Source organism: Amblyraja radiata, chromosome 1 (genome assembly GCF_010909765.2).
Source record: "Amblyraja radiata isolate CabotCenter1 chromosome 1, sAmbRad1.1.pri, whole genome shotgun sequence".
In the NCBI taxonomy this organism is placed as follows: domain Eukaryota; kingdom Metazoa; phylum Chordata; class Chondrichthyes; order Rajiformes; family Rajidae; genus Amblyraja; species Amblyraja radiata.
Window position 1 is genome coordinate 152,724,561 of NC_045956.1, and position 21,076 is coordinate 152,745,636.

The window sequence follows — 21,076 nt, forward strand, 5'->3', positions numbered from 1 at the left end:
CAACAGATTTCGTGCATTTTTGGCAAGCAAAATAAATCTCTGAAACCTACCTTTTTAATTGTTTTTGTCTGAATCAAAGCAAGTTCCCGATTCTCATCGGCCACATACAGGGATAATTTCACATAGGGATCACTAGACAAAGGAGAACAAAAATGTCAAAATTAACATTCACTTCAATTCTGTCCGACAATCAGAGCCTAATTAACAGGAAAGTTGAATTAAGGCCCTGTCCCACTTGGGCGTCATTTGCGCGTCACACAGGTGGCCCGCGAAGATTTTGTGAATCCAAAAATCCTGGGGCACCGCGCGCGACCACGCATCACTGCCTACATCACCGCACACCATGCACGCACAATGTGCGCGTAATGCACGCCATGCACACGTAATGCACACCATGCATGCATCACGACGCGTGCGTTGTACGTCGTAATGCGTAAATTATGTCACGTAAATGCCGCGCAAATGGCGCCTAAGTGGGACAGGCCCTTTACTGTGCACTGCGATGATGCATTTCTCTTCTCAAGAGCAGAGCAAATTTGGCCAGCCATCTTAAACAACCATTCAATGGTAGCACCAAGCATTAAGGAGTCAGAAAGAGTTAAACTGTCTCCAGCTTCTTTGAGCAGTCCCTGAAACCCAACAAAATTCCCCATTGTATATAATTAACTGGCTGGTAAAATAACATCTGTTGTCTTTAGAAATATTGATTACAATACTAGAAATCCTTTGTGCTCAAGAAATAGCTGTGGAGAAGTACCGTGAACAGGAACGACAAAGTGTACAATGAAATGCATGTAACAATTTGATGTAACAACTGATTCCAATTACTATTAAGAACGATAAAGTGTGTAGGATAGAACTAGTGTATGGATGATCATTCGTCAGCATGGACTCAGTGGCCTGAAGAACCTATTTCCACGCTGTATCTCTAAGTAAAACTAAACTAAGATCCTATTGTAAACTTAGATACCCTTCCTCACTGTCAACCATAATACCAATATTGTTGTCATCCACAGATGTATTAATAATGTTAACTAAGTTGATTGCCATATTGCTGCAACGGACGCTCCTTTATACCTTCACTTCTGTTTGGCTGCTGTGCCTCTCAATAAGAAAATCGAACAGCAGGCATTTAAAACATTTTCATTGCTACTCAGCTCTTCCCCAATTCCTGGCTGAAAACTCACAGTCGATGTAATGAACACAGCTCTTCAAATGGCTTAGGTGCAATTTATATGAATGATGCAGAGAACAGCAGGCAGGCATGAGTGGCTTCCAGTCACAATCCTGCAATCTACTTTGATCAATTTCCCTCCTGGGATAAATAATGTTCTATCGTATCATATCATATCGAGAGACAAGGGGATGCCAAAGCACTGGGAATCGCAGATCTCAAAATGGCAAGTGGAATATACGTCAATAAGAACAGTCAGTTTTTGTGTTCACAGACATAAAAGTTGAAGTTGGTTTATTCACAAAATTGAAGAACTTGAAATTAAAAAAAAGGGTAGCAGCAGTAAAAACACAAATTAATGGCGAGGGGTGAACAATTTCAAAATTCAATGTTTGGGCCACTGAAGTCACTGATATGCAATTAATTTTACTACACTGTTCAAGAAGGGAACAAGGTAAAAGAGCAGAAACTATAGGCCGGTTAGCCAAACTTCAGTGATTGGTAAGATCTTAGAGTCCATTATTAAGCATGAGTCATTGGGAGCACAGGATAAAATAGGCTGAAGCCAGCATGGTTTTCTGAAGGGGAAATCTTGACTGACAAATCTGTTGGAATTCATTGAGGAAGTACAGTAAAGAGGATAGACAAAGGAGAGTCAGTGTATGTTGTTAATTTGGTATTTCAAAAGGCCTTTGATAAAGTGCAGCACATGAGGCTGCTAAACAAGGTGAGAAGTCATGGTATTAGAGAGACGATACTTGCAGAGATAGAAGGTTGGCTGAATGGCAGAAGGCAAAAAGTACTAGAACTAGGGGGGGACATCATTGAAACTTACCGAATAATGAAAGGCCTGGATGGAGTGGATGTGGAGAGGATGTTGTCACAAGTGAAAATCAGAGGGCACCACTTCAGAATAAAAGGATGTACCTTTAGAAAGGAGATGAAGGTGCTCGGTGGGGGCGCGGTGAGTCGGCTGCCCTGCCAGTGTTCGTTATTTCTACTTTTTTTGTTTTTCTTGGTGTGTCTAGTGGTGGTTTGGGTGTCTCATGGTATGTCTTGTGTGGTGGGTGGTGGGGAGGGGAAACGGGTGAAGCGTTTTGGATGCCTCCTCCACGGAGCGGCGACTTTTTTCCATGTCGCCTCCCTCGCGGTCTAACAGCATGGATTGTAGTGGCCTTTCCCGGAGTCAGGCCCGGAGCATCGGCAGCAGGCGAAAGCATGAACTTTCCATCGCGGAGCGGGCGAACCTTGCCAGGAGTCGCCAGAGAGGAGTGCTCCGAATGCTGGCCTGGTGACTTTGACATCATGGGACTGTGGTCCACGGAGCTTCTAGCCGCGGGCGTGGCGAGGACTTACCATCGCCAGGGATCGCCGGAGAAGAGCTCCGACTGCCGGCCTGCGTCCTATAACATCCTGAATCCGCGGTCTGCGGAGCTACTAGCCGCGGGCGCAGTGTGGACTTGCCATCCGGAGCCTGGAATCCCTCGCCAGGGCTTGCCGGAGAAGAGCCTCGACCGCCGGCCTATAACATCCTGAAGCCGCGGTCTCCGGTAGGAAAGTACCCCCAAGCCGCGGAGTGTGTTCGACCGTCCCGATGTCGGAGTCTCAATCATCCCGACGAGAGGGCCTGTACATCGGGCCGTCCGTAGCGGCGACTACAGAGGGTTTATGGCCCCGACCACGGTGAATAAGGAGGACGACTGGCTGAACTTTGTTGCCTTCCACCACAGTGAAGAATGCTGTGGTAGATGTTTGCGTTACATTTTATTGTGTATTGTGTGTTCTTTTTAAGTATATTGCTGCTGGCATATTCATTTCACTGCACCTTTGGGTGCATGTGACGAATACAATTGACTTTGACCATGAGATGAGGAGGAATTTCTTTAGCCAGGGGTGACCCTGTGGAATTCGTTGCCGCAAACGGCTGTGGAGGCTGTCTTTTGGTCTTTCTAAAGCGGCGATTGACAGTTTCTTGATTAGTAAGGATGTCAAGCGTTACGGAGAAAATCCAGGAGAATGGGGTTGAGTGGGAAAAACTGATCATCCATGATTGAATGGCGGAGTAGACTCGATAGACCGAATGGCTTAGTTCTGCTCCCATGACATGAATTAATAAACTGCTGGATCTGGGCATGTTGCACACCAATCTTGGAAACATCATTTATCAATATCCTCAATAAAGCACATGGGACTCCGCAGTCCACAGATTGGGACATTGTGATTTTCAGCTGAGATTGTCCCTAGGATGTTGCTTTCAATTCCAAATCTCGTTGCATTTATGTGCAATGACAATAAAAGATAATATTATTATTCTATGCTCTGGAAAATGTGAAGGTTTTGGAAAAGCACCAAAATAGATATACCAGACTGAAGACAGAGGTGGAGGATTGGTGAATATCCCCAAATCCCTGATATCCTGCATGATTTTTATTCTTTCATTATTAATTAAATCTTCAACTGTCTCATGCTTAAGCTCTTGATACCTCACACAACCAGACCCCACCACCATCCCCCATAAATAACAATGCCATTTTACTTTTGGGACGACAGATGGCACAATGGGCTAAGTGTTCGGCTGGCGACCGGAAGGTAGCCGGTTCGAATCCCGCTTGGAGTGCATACTGTCGTTGTGTACTTGGGCAAGACACTTCACCCACATTTGCCTGTGTGTGAATGTGTGTGAATGTGTGTGAGTGATTGGTGGTGGTCGGAGGGGCCGTAGGCGCAGAATGACAGCCACGCTTCCGTCAGTCTGCCCCAGGGCAGCTGTGGTTACAGAAGTAGCTTACCACCACCGAGTGTGACTGAGGAGTGAATGAATAATGCGATGTAAAGCGCCTTGAGTATTAGAAAGGCGCTATATAAATCCCATCCATTATTATTATTATTACTTATATCTTTCCTTCCTTACGCAGTTCTTTCATACCCACCAATCTTTTGTTCACTTTTATTAATATCTTGTGTAGGAAGGAACTGCAGATGCTGGTTTAAACTGAAGATAGACACAAAATGCTGGAGTAACTCAGTGGGATCAGCAGCATCACTGGATGGAAGGAATGTGTGACGTTTCGGTTCGAAACCCTTCTTCCCAAAACGTCACCCATTCCTTCTCTCCAGAGATGCTGCCTGAGTTACTCCGGCATTTTGTGTCTATCTTTTATTAATATCTTGTTTTGTACCCGGACTTTTATTGTCTGATAAAGTGCCTTGGGATATTCTCTGATGTTTAATGATATTATTAAAAATCCAAGCTGTTTTTTTACTAACTTGACCACTGATTAATGGTATGCAGATCAATCCTAAAATGCATAAGCAGGCTGTTCGAATCGTTACGATTCACGGACCAGAGGGTCACTTTGAAAGCCAACATATTACATGACAGATCATGGTCAAGTGGGCGTGGAGACAGAAGATTCAAGCTCCTTGTGATGTTCCAAATCATCAAAGCAAGAAAATTAGAATGTAAATAAAAACAAATTACATTATTCAGCTTTGGGAGAATCTTTTAGCAACATTTGTTGCATTTATGACTGCATTGGTAACTTTCTCAGTTAATAATTACTGCAATAAATCATAAATTTGATAAGGCAATGAAATTTGTCTCTCCTTAAAATACTTAAAATACAAATCGCGTTAAATCATTTAAGATGAAACAGTTATGCTTTATCCCTCAAAATACTTTGAATCACAGTTAAATATTTAAAGCAATGTTTCCTTCAGAGTAAGAAATATAAATTAATTCATCACTACATCAAAAGGTGATCAAGTGACATCTAAATTAAATTCAACATTAACGAGTTAAGAACAATTAAATATGCAGTTTTTCCAATATTTTTGTGTTTTTCTGAAACCCAGCGTGGAAAAGTCCTCGCGCAGAAATGCCAACAGTGATTAGGACAATTTGAAAAAAAAAAAAAAAAATCACTCACCAGTTGAATTTCAGCACAACATTTATTGGCAATCAAAGTAGGCTAGACAACCTTCTCATTGGTCTATCAAACCCAATCCTCCACAAATGTGGGTTTAGGAAAATAGGTCACTTTGAAAACCAACATCTTCCATGACACATCAAGACAGAGGATTCAAGCTCCTTGGGATGTTCCAAAACACCAATGCTTCAGTAATACCAATAATACTAGGTTACAATAGGTTGTAACATAGCTATTACAATAGCTATTACAATAGGTTACAAATATGAATGTTTGAAAAGGCATCATTACACATTACGAGCAGCAGGGGGCGCTCTTTATTAGGTATATCGCTCTTAACACGGAGCAGACTCAAGGTGGCCTCACAGGAATCGTTCATAAGTTTATATGTTCATAAGTGATAGGGGCAGAATTAGGCCATTCGGCCCATCAAATGTACTCTGCCATTCAATCATGGCTGATCTATCTCTCCGTCCTAACCCCATTCTCCTGCTTTCTCCCCATAACCCTTGACACCCGTTATCCTATATTATCAATATTGTCCACAAAAATCAGATCATCCTTCCACAATTCAACAGCCACCTACATTTCCCATTAAAAATATTTGCCCACTTCTATAAGGAAACCTTGTAAAGAATGCAACAGAAGTACAAATGAAAAAGTAAAAATCTTTGAAGAGCTCTCTTTGGACAGAATATGTAGGAAAGGACGGCAGATGCTGGTTTTCACCAAAGATAGACACAAAATGCTGGAGGAAATCAGCAGGGTAGGAAGCATCTCAGAATTGAAGGAATGGGTGACGTTTCGGGTCCGCAGAGACTGTTCCCTCCATATCTGCAGAGACCGTTCCCTCCACAACTCCCTGGTTAACTCATCCCTTCCCACCCAAACCACCCATTCCCCAGTTACCTTCCCCTGCAACCGCAGGAGAGGCAACACCTGTCCCTATACCTCCCCCCCTCTACTTCGTCCAAGGACCCCGACAGCCCTTTCAGGTGAGGCAGAGGTTCACTTGCACCTCCTCCAACCACATCTATTGTATCCGCTGTTCCAGGTATGGACTCCTAAATATCAGCAAGACCAAGCACAGGCCTACATAATCTCCCAGTTGCTAAACACTTTAACACCCCCTCCCATTCCCATTCTGTCCTGGGCCCCCCTCCACTGTCAGTGAGGCCAAATGCAAATTGGAGGAACAGCACCTCATATTTCACTTGTACAGCTGACAACCCAGCGGTATGAACATTGCCTTCTTTAACTTCAAGCAACCCTCTCTCTCCATCCCTCCCCTATCCAAGTTCTCCAACCAGTCTGACTGTTCTCCTGATTACATTTTCCATTGTATGCCTCGTTGTCATCTTCCCTTAGCTAACAATCTATTCCACATTTCCCTTGAACTTCGTCCACTTTGATCTCTCGTCTTCACACCTATACTTCTATATTTCTCGAACCAAAACATTATCCATTCCTTATTTTTTTGAGATACAGCGCGGAAACAGGCCTTTTGGCCCACTAAGTCTGCGTCGACCAGTGATATCCGACACACACTCGGGACAATTTACAATTTTACCAAGCCAATTATCGTACAAACCTGTATGTCTTTGGAGTGTGGGAGGAAAGCGGAGATCCCGGGGAAGTCCATGCAGGTCAAAGGTTTCAAAGATCTTTTATTGTCTCATGTACCAATTAAGGTACAGTGATATGCGAATTACCATACAGCCACATGGGAAACAAACAAGCAACAAGACATCCAACTACATAAAAGTTAACATAAACATCCACCACAGCAGATTCCCCACATTCCTCACTGTGATGGAAGGCAAAAAAGTTGAATCTTCATCGAACCATCCGCCGGGGCGATCGAAGCCCCTGCGTCAGGGCGATCGAAGCTCCTGCGGCTTGGAGTTCCCGAAGTCAAGTCTCTGACCAGAGATCGCGAGCTCCATGATGTTAAAGCCCCGCAAGCACCCCGCGGTGGAGCTCTCGGTCGCCTGCAAAGGCCGCCAACTCCTCAATGATAGATCGCAGTGCGGACGGAGATACGACACGGAAACAAATCGCATCTCCGTCGAGGTAAGAGATTTGAAAACGTTTCCCTCAACACCCCCCCCCCCCACATAAAACGAGCTAAAGAACACTAAAAACATACATTTAACACATACTATTAGAACACAAAGAAGGATGGGACAGACAGACATGTGTCAATTTAAAAGCCTCTCAAACACCACTCCCCCATTTGCCTCTATCACTACCCCAGGCAACCATAACCCGATGTAAACAAAACATGCCCCACACATCACATTTAAACTTTCCCAATCTCACCTTACAGATTTGGCCATGAGTCTTTGATATTTCCAACATGGGAAAAGAGTTCAAAATGCCTCTCACAATTTTATAAACTTTTATCAGGTCTCCCCTCAACCCTGGCATTCCAGAGAAAACAACCAAAGTCTACCAACCATTTTTAGAAATTACACCAGTTGTATATGTAACCCAGTCCATCTTCCCCTGCTCACATCCAGCAGAAGGTGCAGAAGCTTGAAAGCACATACCACCAGGCTCAAGACCAGCTTCTTCCCCTCCGTTACCATTAATATTACAAACCATATGTCGTAGACCAACCACATTAATGCGATGGCCACCAATGCCTCTACTTGCTGAGCAGACTGAGGAAATATGGCAGGTCTCCAATGACTCCTACAAACTTCTAGAGATGCACCAGCGAAAACACACTGTCAGTTGCATCTCAGCTCGGTTCGGCAACAGCTGTCCCCAGGCAAGAAACTGCAGAGAGTTGTAAATGTAGCCCAGTCCATCACCCTCACCAGTCTTCCGCCATTGACTATCCACACTTCACGGTACCTCAGTAAAGCAGCCAATATGATTAAAGACTTGAAACTAGAATGGCATGCAATACATCAAAAGCTGCTTAATGAAACTCCCATAAAGCTGCAACATGATCAAGAAGGAACTGCAGATGCTGGAAAATCGAAAGTAGACAAAAATGCTGGAGAACTGGCAGCATCTATGTAGCGAAGGAAATAGGCAACGGGTCAAAAGCCTTCTTCAGGCCGATGTCTATTTCCTTCGCTCCATAGATGTTGCCGCACCTGCTGAGTTTCTCCAGCATTTTTGTCAAGCTGCAATATGACATCCTGACTGTTATACTCAATGCCCCAACTAAATAATGCAATCTTACCATATGTGCAGGTAAGAACTGCAGATGCTGGTTTAAATCGAAGATAGACACAAAGTGCTGGAGTAATTTAGCAGGACAGGCAGCGTCTCTGGAGAGAAGGAATGGGTGGCATTTCATGTTGATACACTTCTTCAGACCCTATGCCTTCTTAACCATTCTATCTACTGGTGATTGTATGGAAATATAATCCCCTTCACTCTCACATTGCATGCACCCTTTTTTTCTGGTGGTCAGATGTAAAGTATTAAACAGGGTTGGCAACTAACAACTGCAATTAACCATATGGATTACAAAATAAAGGGTGAAGGCCCAGGATAATTGGGAAGAGAAGAAAGTCAAATGTGGGCATTTATTAAGCAAAATATTGCAGTGCTGAAGAGTGTGTCTGGGAACAATCATGAACAGAATCTGTTGAGTATTAAGAAGCAAACCTGTGGCTGTATTACATGTTGCCAAGTACTGTAGCGGGCAGTATATCTAGAGGAGTATATTTGCAGGAAAATAGCAGAGATCTGCAAGAAACACAGAGCAAGGATGGTGGGAGATTTCAACAATTCAGATATTGACTGGGACAATAATATCATTAGGGGCAAAGAGTTTAGTTTAGTTTAATTTAGATACAAATAGCTGGAGTAACTCAGCGGGACAGGCAGTATCTCTGGTGAGAAGGAATGGGTGACGTTTTGGGTCAAGACCCTTCTTCAGACTAGTTAGGGAAAAGGGAAACGAAAGATATACATGATGATGTTGAGAGATAAAGAATAATGAATGAAAGATATGCAAAAATGTAATGATGATAAAGGAATCAGGCCATTGTTCGCTGGTTGTTGAATAAAAACAAGAAGCTGGAGTGACTTGGATGAGGGAGGGATAGAGACGGAATGCTGGGGTTACTTGAAGTTAGAGAATTCAATATCAATACTTTGCATCTACATTCACCAAGGAGAATGGTGTAGAAATGACTTCAGTGAGGGGTCTGTGGATAATCTGGAGGGGGTCAGTATTTAGAAGCAGGAAGCGTGGGATGTTATGAAAGACATAACGGTTGGTTAATCCACTGATATGTCAAGATAAACTATGGGAAGCAAGCTTTGAAATGTCACTGCCAGGGCCCCAGCTATTAGTTGATATTTCCACTTTTGATTGTCACCAGTGAAATGCTGGATAAATGTTATTATTTTATTTAAGAAAGGTCGCATGGATATACCAAGTAACTGCAGGCCAGTGAGCCTTACAACAGTAGTAGGGAAGCTATTAGAGAAAACCCTAAGAGATAGGATTTATGTACAAAGACGGGTTGGACTGAGGCAATTAGCATGTGAGATAGACACTAAATGCTAAAGTAACTCAGCGGGTCAGGCAGCATCTCTGGAGAAAAAGAATAGTTGATATCTCAGGTCGAGACCCTTCTTCAGACAATTAGCATGGGATTGTGCAGGAGAAATGGTGCCTTACTACATTGATTAAATTTATTTGGGTAGATAACTACGAAAACTGATCAAGGCAGGGAAGTAAACATTGTTCATATGGAGAAACCAGATGCCTGTTTACAAAACAAGATACAATGTACTGGAGTAACTTAGCGGGTCAGGCAGCATCCCTGGAGTACATGGATAGATTACATTTTGGGCCAGGAGCCTTCATTAGACTGATTGTCAGGGGTGCGGTGGGGAGGTAGAAAGCAAGAAGAGAGCAGGGGCAGGATAAAGCATGGTAGACTCTAAAACTCTTGTGGAAACGGTGACACAACTAAGGCCATCCACCTGCTGCCTTGATGCTTTACCTACCAACTTCTTTAAGAATGTTTTTGACTGCCTAGCAATAGACATACTGCAAATAGTTAACAGCTCTCTTCAATCAGGCAATTTCCCAAAAGCCTTGAAAACTGCAGTTATTAAACCTCTTTTAAAAAAGCGGAGCCTAGATGCCTCTATTATTAACAACTATAGACCAATTTCAAACCTATCTTTCATAAGTAAAATCATTGAGAAAGTTGTCCTCCAGCAACTTAATCAATTCCTGGCTTCAACTGGCTGCTACGACAACTTCCAGTCAGGATTTCGACCTCTTCATAGCACCGAGACCGCTCTTATTAAAGTTGTAAACGACATCCGTCTTAACACAGACTCTGGCAAAGTTTCAATATTAATGCTATTAGATCTCAGTGCCGCATTCGACACTGTTGATCACTCAATACTTTTGGACAGGTTGGAAAAATGGGTGGGGCTCTCAGGCACAGTCTTAAGTTGGTTCAGGTCATATTTACAAGATAGGAACTATTTTGTTTCCATTGGCGACTTTGTATCAGAACCAACCAACGTGACGTGTGGAGTACCGCAAGGTTCGATCTTAGGGCCCTCTTTATTCAACATCTACATGCTCCCACTAGGGCAAATCATGCGATATAATAATATTGACCACCACTGCTATGCCGATGACACTCAAATCTATGTAGCGCTATCACCAAATGACTATCGCCCCATAGATCTGTTGTGCCAGTGCATTGAGCAAGTCAAAGACTGGATGTGCCAAAATTTTCTCCAACTAAATAAGGACAAAACGGAGATAATTGTTTTTGGTGCTAAAAAAGAAAGGCTTAAAGTAACCCAACACCTTCACTCTCTGTCCCTGAAAACTTCAAACAAAGCCAGAAATCTTGGGGTCATTATGGATTCAGATTTAAATTTCGACAGTCACATCAAATCAGTAACAAAATCGGCCTACTATCACCTCAAAAACATAGCAAGATTAAGAGGACTCATGTCAGCTCAAGATTTAGAAAAATTTGTACATGCCTTTATTAATAGTAGGCTAGATTATTGCAACGGTCTCCTTGCAGGTCTTCCAAAAAAAAACTGTCAGGCAGCTACAGCTTGTTCAGAACGCTGTTGCTAGAGTTCTAACAAAGACCAAAAAATTTGAGCATATTACACCAATTCTTAAATCCTTACATTGGCTCCCTGTATGTCAGAGAATTGATTTTAAAATCCTGCTGCTCACCTATAAATCACTACATGGTTTAGGGCCAAAGTATATCACTGACATGCTTCCACTATATAAGCCTTCTAGACTGCTAAGATCTTCTGAAACCAATCTGCTAGTGATTCCCAGAGTAAATACAAAACATGGGAAAGCAGGATTTAGTTACTATGCAACAAATAGCTGGAATAAACTTCCTGAAGATTTAAGACTTGCCTCAACTTTGACCACTTTTAAAACAAGACTGAAAACTTTTATGTTTACTTTAGCTTTCAGCTAAATCTTAACTACATTGCACTTTTAACTTTTGCACTTTTTATAATGCATTTTTAATTTTTAATTTTGCTTTTCTTTTCTTTTAGTTCTTCTATTTTATTTCATTTTATTATTTCATTTATTGTATGACATGTTTTTATGTGAAGCACTTTGAGTCTGCCTCGTGTATGAAATGTGCTATATAAATAAAGTTGCCTTGCCTTGCCTTGCCTAGGTTATAGGGTGGAGTTTCATAAGCAGATGGCTGGACAAAGGCCAGAATTGAAGAAAAGGTGTGATACAAAAGGAATGAAGAGATGCGAATTGTGTAACCAGAGGAAGGAATCTAGGAGGAAGTGGAGGCAGCCCAGGACAGAAATGTCAGTATGGGAATGGGAAAGGAAGTTTAAATGGTTAGTAACCAGGAGATCCAGTAGACCTTCGCAAGGCGGAATGCAAGTGTTCGGCAAAACGGTCACCAACTCTATGCTTGGTCTCGCCGAGAAGGCCATGCATTGGTGGACCAAGCGCATGTTCGGCAAATTGGTCAGAGGGATTAGATATACATTCATCTGGAAAGAGAGGGGTTGATTAAGGATAGTTAGTATTGTCTTGTGTATGGTTAATTGTGTCTCACGAACTTGATTCCGTTTTTTGAAGTAACCAAGCAGGTTGAGAATAGCAGGGCTATAGACAGAGTCTATAAACACTTCAGCAAGGACTTGGAAGAGGACTTTCTCAGGGAAGAGTGCTCTGGAAGGTTAGATTGATCACATGGGATCTAGCGAGAGCTAGCTAACTTGGCTTCATGATAGGAAGCAAAGAGTGGTGGTAGAATGATGTTTTATGACTGGAGGCTTGCTGTTTGTCGTCGATATCAATGATTTAGATGAGAAAGTGCAAGGCATGATTAGTAAGTTTGCAGACATTATTATAGGTTACTTTGTAGGCAGTGAGGATGATAAATAAGAATGACGGCGGGATCTTGATCAGCAAGGCAAGTATGCCAAGGAATGGCTCATGGAGTTTAATTCTCAGTTTTCAGTACATAGCCTGATAAGATGGCGGCGCGTCCAGACGCAGCGGCTTTGCGCTCCCAAGCCCGAGTTTACTCGGAGCAGCCCGGTACCGAACGCGGCTGGAAAAACAAGGTAATTAAAAACCCCAGAACCCCTAGAACCCATAGGAACCCTAGTAACCCCGGAAACCCCAGGAACCATAAGAAGAAACTCACCTACAGGACGAGGGAATCCAAGACCCGCATCGCAATCCCGACTGGTCGCACATGGAGCCGCTCGGAACTACTCAGCATCGGACGTGGCTGCGAGAAACTGGCGTGTGAGTACTACAGTACCCTTACCGTCCCGTCGGAGCTGGGCAGGAAAGCCCCTTGGATCACCACTCCGGAGGGCAGGAGACGGAGCAAGCGCCGGGAGCGAAAGCAGAAACGTGGAAGGCGAGCGGGGGTGCAGGACAGGCTACGGAGGGCTCCACAAAGACCATCGCTCCCAAGCGTCTTTCTGGCGAATGTCCGGTCACTCACCAACAAGATGGATGAGGTAAGGCTCTGGATCAACACCCAGCGATCCCTGGAAGACTGCTGTGTGCTGATCTTCACAGAGACCTGGCTCAGCGCGCTGGTTCCCGATGGGGCTGTGGACCTGACCAACCGGTCACTGCATCGTGCTGATAGAACAAAGGACTCCGGTAAGAGCAAGGGTGGTGGGCTCTGCATCTACATCAACAATGACTGGTGCACCAACCACACTGCAATAGAGAGCTACTGTTCCCCAGACCTGGAATACCTACTGCTTAAATGTAGACCGTTTTACCTGCCTCGGGAGGTTACTGTGGTTATCATCATGGCCATATACATCCCACCACAGGCTAATGCTAACCTAGCACTAGCACAGCTGCACTCGGCCATCAGTAAGCAGCAGGATGCTCACCCCGACGACGCCTTCATTGTTGCAGGGGACTTTAACCAGGTCGACCTACGTGCCACACTCCGCAAATTCCACCAGCATGTGCAGTGCCCTACCAGGGGCTCAAACACGTTGGATAAAGTGTACACCAACATCAAGGACGCATACAGAGCTCTCCCCTGCCCATCCCTGGGACAATCCGATCACCTCTCACTGTTTCTACTGCCTGCATACAGACCCCTCATCCGCAAGACCAAACCTGCAATAAGGACGGTCAAAATATGGCCCGAGGACGCAACCCTACAACTCCAGGACTGCTTTGATCGCACCGACTGGGACCTGTTTGCACAACAGGCTACCAGTGGTACAGAGGTAGACTTGGAGGAGTACACATCCACTGTGCTCTCCTACATCAACTGCTGTGTGGAGACTGTCACAGTGGACAAGCAAATAAAGATGTTCCCAAACCGGAAACCCTGGATGAACAAGGAGGTTCAGGATCTACTAAGGGCACTGCAACAATGCCTTTAAATCCAGGGACACTTCTGCTTACAGTGCGGCCAGGGCGAACCTGAACAGAGGCATAAAAAAGGCCAAAGTCATCCACAGGCAAAGGGTAGAAGACCACTTCAATACCGCGGACACCAGAAGCATGTGGCAGGGTGTCAGGGACATCACTGACTACAAGAGCAGCCCCGCCTGCCCCCACGGTGATATCACACTGGCCAACGAACTAAACACCTTCTTTGCCCGGTTCGATACTGGCAACACCACCAGGTGTGAAATAACCCCGGCCATAGCGGAGGGACAGGCCTTAACACTGAGCACTCAGGAGGTACAGTGCGCTCTGCGTAGGATCAATCCACGCAAGGCTGCAGGCCCGGATGGTGTACAGGGAAGAGTATTAAAGGACTGTGCTGGACAGCTGGCGGAGGTATTCACGAGAATCTTCAATCTATCTCTATCTCTGGCAACGGTCCCCAAGTGCCTGAAAACAGCCACCATAGTGCCGGTGCCGAAAAAGTCCAAAATCACCAACCTCAACGACTACCGGCCGGTTGCCCTGACTCCAATCCCCATGAAGTGCTTCGAAAGGCTGGTCCTCTCCCATATTAAATCCAGCATCCCTGCCTCACTGGACTCCCATCAATTTGCATACAGGGCAAATAGATCGACAGAGGATGCCATCTCTCTGGCCCTTCACACTGTCCTGACTCACCTGGACAGACAGGGCACGTATGTGAGGATGCTCTTCATTGACTATAGCTCTGCATTCAATACGGTCATCCCCACCAAGCTCACCACCAAACTCCACCAGCTAGGCCTCAGCTCACCGATATGCGCTTGGATCCTGAACTTTCTCACGGAGCGACCGCAGGCAGTGAGACTGGGCCCGCACCTGTCCTCCAGCATCACCCTGAGCACCGGCACACCACAGGGTTGTGTACTAAGCCCCATGCTCTACTCCCTCTTCACTCACGACTGTGTCCCTGCATTCGACACCAACACCATCGTGAAGTTTGCAGACGACACAACAGTGATTGGGCTGATCACCAACGGTGATGAAACAAAATACAGAGCGGAGGTGCAGAACCTGGCGGACTGGTGCGCCAATAACAACTTGGCACTAAACACCTCCAAGACCAAGGAGCTGATCATTGACTTCAGGAGGTCCCATTCTGGAGAATACGACCCAATCTCCATTTATGGGGAAAGTGTGGAGAGAGTGTCCAGCTTTAAGTTTCTGGGCACTCACATTTCAGAAGACCTCACATGGTCCACAAACACCGCCGCGCTGGTCAAGAAGGCACAGCAACGACTGTTCTTCCTGAGGACATTAAAAAAGACTGGTCTGCCCCAACAGCTGCTGACCACAGAGAGCATACTAACGTATGGCATCTCTGTGTGGTATCTCAGCTGCACGGAGGCGGAGAGGAGAGCTCTTCAGCGCGTCGTCAACAGAGCGCAGAGGATCATCGTGACAGAGCTACCAGCCTTGGAGGGCATCTACCACACGCGGTGCCTCAGGAAGGCCCTCAGCATCCATAAGGACTCATCACACCCCTGCCACGGTCTGTTTCAACTACTTCCCTCCGGCAGACGTTACAAGGCCTTCTACGCCCGAACCTCCAGACTCAGGAACAGTTTCATCCCAAGAGCTATAGCGGCTCTGAACCGGCCCTAATGAGTGCCCCCCCACCCACCCCCTTTGGACAGTCTCCCTCAGACGGTCACGTCAATCAATCCAGCTTGTTTATTTATGTATTGTATTTATTTACCTTTCCTGGACATCAGTGGAGCTGCACACTAAATCTCGTTGCACTGACGTGCAATGACAATAAAAGATATATTATTATTATTATTATTATTATTAATTCAGATCAGTGTGAGATGTTGCACTTTGGTAAGTCAAAACAGGGCAGGACCCTCACAGTGAAATTTAGCACCCCAGGGAGTATTGTAGACCAGAGGAATCTAGAAGTACAAGTACATAATTCCCTGAAAGTGGTATTGCAGGACAAAAGAGTGGTAAAGGAGACTTGTGACATGTTGGTCTACATCAGTCAGAGAATTGAGTACAGAAGTTGGATTATATTGCAGTTGTACAAGATGCTGGTGAGGCTATTCAATTTTGGTCACCCTAATCTTGGAAAGATGCCAGTAAGCTGGAAATAGTGCAGAGAAGATTTACAAAGATGCTGCCAGGACTCTAGGAATCTATAGGGTGCGATTGGGCAACCTAGGACGTTATTCCTCAAAACGCAGGATCCTGATCTTCTAGAGGTGTCTAAAATCAAGAGAATTAATTATTGGACATAGTCTTTTTTTCCCTCGGGGAGGGGAAATCCAAAACATTTGGGCTGGTGCATGGATAAAAAAGGGATATGGTCCAAACATTCTCAAATGAGACTAACTTTGATTGGGCAGCTTGGTGAATTAGGCTGAAGAGCTGTGTAACTGTGCTGTGCAACTCCTCAACTCACATGGTCTAGAATTTCAGTCTCACTCCCCCATAATGAAGCCTATCAAATTTACAGCATTTTGTGCTCATGAAATAGGAACTAGAAACATAATTACAAAGTATAACCTTCAGGCTTTCAGAAGGAGAATGTCAAGCACAGATTTTTTAATTCATAAGCAACTTGTCGGTTTCTGGCAAGGTGAGTGTTCACCGCTGTTCCAAATAGCCTTGATGGGACGCTGCCAAGTTGCTTCCTTGAATCACTGTTGTCAGCGTGCTGCAGGAACAGGATAATGCTCTTGGGTTGAGAGCATTAAAAGCCTGTCCCACTTGGACGACCTAATCCATGAGTTTAGAAGACCCTAGACCAGTTGAAAAAAATGTCAAGGTCGTGTTGAGTCGCCGAAGTAAAAGACCTCCTATGACCGTCTCATCCTCAGTCTTCCACACCTAAGACCAACTACGACTAGCTACGAGTGGAAAATGATCACGATAAAATGATGTAATGTTTGCATTTTTTTTCTCGGGCCAGTTACCGACCTATGGCTATCTACGGCTACCTAGGACTACCATCACGACGTACTACAACCTATCTACGACCTTCCTGTGAGTAAAAAGTATAAATTTTATCCATGCCGACCTTTTCACTCATGGACATTTTTTATCAGGCTGGTAAAAAACGCCGCAACCTACTTGAGGCCACGCGTACGCGGAGACCATTCACGAGCATGAGGAAGAGTTACGAAGATCTCCTACGACCTTGTGGCGACCATGCTGCGAGTATGAGTCAAGGGCAAACTCGGCAGAGGTTAGGAACTGTTAGGTCGTGAAAGTGGGACAGGGGCTTGACTCAGATCTGACTCAGCAGCGAAGGACAGGCCATATGTGCACTGAAGTCAGATACTGTAAACCCACAATCAGTCAATATTGGAGGAGATGGGCATTACCAGTGAGTGTAATTTTTATTTGTGTCACACGGCGTGGAAACAGGCCCTTCGGCCCAACTTGCTCACATGGCCCAACATGTCCCATCTACACTAGTCCCGCCTGCCTGTGTTTGGTCCATATCCCTCCAAACCTGTCATATCCATGTACCTGTCAAATTAGCGTTACCATTGTCCCTGCTTCAACTACCTCCTCTGGCACCTCATTCCACACATCCACCACCCTTTGTGTAAAATAATGTACAAATGATGTGGGGACACCGATGAAGCAACTGAAAGTAATAGACATCTGCACATAGTCCTCATAAACATCTGCAGTAATTTCTTGAGGCTGTGATAATCGGCATCGTGCTACAAAAAGCACCGTGTGGCAGTTGGGACTTCAGGCTGTGGAAATCTTGCTCCCGGGCTCTCAGCGCTTTAATTTTTACAGGGTCACCTTCATGTCGCACATGGCCAAGTTCGCCTTGATTTTCCACATTTTGTTACGTTACAGCCTTATTCTAAAACTAATAACATTCTTTTTTTTTTATCATCAATCCACACACAATACCTCATAATAAAAAAGCATAAAGACAACGCCAATCCCGTGCCTCTACGCCATAGCTGGTATTACCCCCCCCCCCCCCCCATATCAGACGATCCATCGTCGCCCAAGACGAGCGGAGAGCACAGGAGATCGATACCAGGCACCCCCTGCACGGACACACAGCACCTCCACCCCGACTGAAATCCAGAGCCAGTTTCTTGCAGACAGTCCCACCTCTCCAGACAACCAAAGAAACAGCAAGGACCAACATCTGGAAAGATGAATGGAACCAGCTCAACACACGAGCCCACGACTGGATGGAGAGAGGAATCACTCCGACTGAATGCCTCGCCAGCGGGCACGACCTCCCATGGCCAACCTGGAAGACCCTCAACAGATTACGAGTGGAGCAGGGGAGGTGCAAAGCACTTATGAAAGCATGGAACTACCAGGCAGAAGACACATGCAGCTGTGGAGCAGTACAGACAATGTCCCACCTACTGGAGTGTGACGATGCCCCCCAGTGCAGCCCCCAGGACCTGGCTGAACCGACCCGACCAGCTGTGACCTGCACCAGATACTGGCAGAACGACATCTGAGATTGCAACGGACTCGAAGAAGAAGATAATAAAAAAGCAAAAAACAGGTGTGTAGAAATGTTTGGAAAATAATTTAAAAGAAATAACTGAAATATCACATTTACATAACTATTCAGATCCTTTGCTATTCAACTCAAAATTGAGCTTCGGTGCATCCTGTTTCCATTGATTATCCTCGAGATGTTTCTACAACTTGGCCACAAGTGGTAAATTAAATTGATTGGACATGATTTGGAAAGGCACACACCTGTACCATAAGGTACTGCAGTTGACAGTGCATGTCAGAGCAAAAACCAAGCCATGAAGACAAAGGAATTGTCCATAGACCTCCGAGACAGGATTGTGTCGAGACACAGATCTGGGGGAGGGTATAAAACAATTTCTGCAGCATTGCAGGTCCCGAAGAGCACAGTGGGCTCCGTCATTCTTAAATGGAAGAACTTTGAAACCACCAGGACTCTTCATAGAGCTGGCTGCCCGGCCAAACTGAGCAATCGGGGGAGAAGGGCCTTGGTCAGGGAGGTGACCAAGAACCCAATGGTCACTCTGACAGAGCTACAGAGTTCCTCTGTTGAGATGAAAGAACCTTCCAGATGGACAACTATATCTGCAGCACTCCACCAATCAGGCCTTCATGGTAGAGTGGCCAGACGGAAGCAACCCTCAGTAAAAGGCACATGACAGCCCACTTGGAGGGCTGCAGGGACTGGTTGAAAATGTTTCTGTAGACTGATGCCAGTTGTTCAGTACAGAGCTTGAGGGTAGAGGGAGAAACATTGTCTGGTCCTGGAGATTTCCGGCTTTACTGTCTCCTGAATAGCTTTTCCACCTCCTCAATTACTATTGTTAGTGGCCAGACTGATGTTGGGCAGCAAGGAAGGGGTTGGGTAGTGGACGAGGGCTCAGTGTTTGCAGACTGGAGTCAGGCTGTAAGTAGATGTGAAGCGATGATTGGGGAGAGGTGAGTGGGGGAGGGGAGGAGGGGGTACCGGGGTTATGTTTCTGTCTATCAAACCCTCAGTAGAACTCGTTCAGGTCGTTGGTCAGCTGGGGTTCAGCAGTCGTTCAAGGAGCGGGGGATTTTCCTCTTGTAGCTGGTGATTTCTTGCAAGCCCTTTCACACTGAAGAGGAGTCATTAGCTGAGAACTTGCTCCCCAACTTCTCAGAGTACCTTTCCTTGGCAGCTAACACAACCTTTGTGCAGGAAGGAACTGCAGAGGCTGGTTTTAACCGAAGATAGACACAAAAAGCTGGAGTAACTCAGCGGGACAGGCAGCATCTCTGGAGGGAAGGAACGGGTGATGTTTTGGGTCAAGACCCTTTTCCAGACCCTTTCGGAGAGAAGGAATGGGTGACGTATCGAGTCGAGACCCTTCTCGACGCGAAACGTCACCTATTCCTTTTCTCCAGAGATGCCGCCTGAGTTACTCCACTTTTTGTGTCTAACACAACCTTTACTCAATTGATCAGGGATTTAAACCTAACACATAACTCATAGCCTTAACCTTGCAGCAGCAATCATTGCCTTGCAACAGTGAAATGTGGATGACTGCAGAGGCCTTAAGGCGCTCTGATTTAATCATTGCTGTATTTGCAAAGTCCTGCAAATTCTTCGAAAGATTAAGCAGAACCAAATTCAGCATCCGCTTCCAGGCCAACATTCCGAGCACAGAGGCCCTATTCTCACTCAGTTGGGCAGGCTACATTGATTGCATGTCCAACATCAGATTCGCAAAGCAGACACACATTTCTAAACTTTGTCAAAGGAAGAGATTTACAGGTGTAGAGAGGAAGAGAGCCATCAATGTCCTTAATGGAAAAATCCAAATATCCTGGACTTTTGGGAGTTCCTGGCCCATGACCATCCAAAGTGGAGGAGGAACACGGAAGATGGCACTGAGAATCTCAAATCTGTGCATCCAGAGAGTATAAAGGTCACACATTAATGACAAAAAGGAATGCACCACATCACATACGACTCACTCATCCCATCAGAAACCTCCTGTCCAATTTTGTGATAAAGTCTTCAATTTCAATATTGGCCTCACCAACTATCTCAAAACATCAAAAGTGGAGTGGAACATCACCTTCCATCCTTTGGGCACTGAAAACTCAATGAAGAAGAAAATGATTCAGTTCTGGGAAAGAAAATCACACTTTTTATATTAGTGAATGATATTTAAGTGGGGGCATAGATAACACAACAGAGGTTTCTGATGAATAAAACAAAAATCTTGCACAATTGGTAAATAGCTTAAAAGTAGATAAATGGTTTACACGAAAGAACACAAAGTGCTGGAGTAAAACAATGGTTCAGGTAGGTACACAAAATTGCTGGGGAAACTCAGCGGGTGCAGCAGCATCTATGGAGCGAAGGAAATAGGCGACGTTTCGGGCCGAAACCCTTCTTCAGACTGATGGGGGGTGGGGGGGGGGAAAGAAAGAAGGAAAAGGGGAGGAGGAGGAGGAGCCCGAGGGCGGGCGGATGGGAGGGTGGGAGGAGACAGCTAGAGGGTTAAGGAAGGGGAGGAGACAGCAAGGGTTAGCCAAATTGGGAGAATTCAATGTTAATGCCATAAG

General features: G+C 45.2%; 1 protein-coding gene across 2 annotated transcripts in view; it reads right to left on the reverse strand.

Annotated features, from left to right (window-relative positions):
* nedd4l (NEDD4 like E3 ubiquitin protein ligase) overlaps nt 1–21,076 on the reverse strand; it is a 399,262-nt gene that overhangs the window by 214,455 nt on the left and 163,731 nt on the right. For both annotated transcript variants that reach the window (XM_033032994.1, XM_033032976.1), the window contains exon 3: nt 51–132. In XM_033032994.1, the coding sequence (XP_032888885.1) occupies nt 51–132 (82 nt within the window). The remainder of the gene's footprint in view (nt 1–50; nt 133–21,076) is intronic.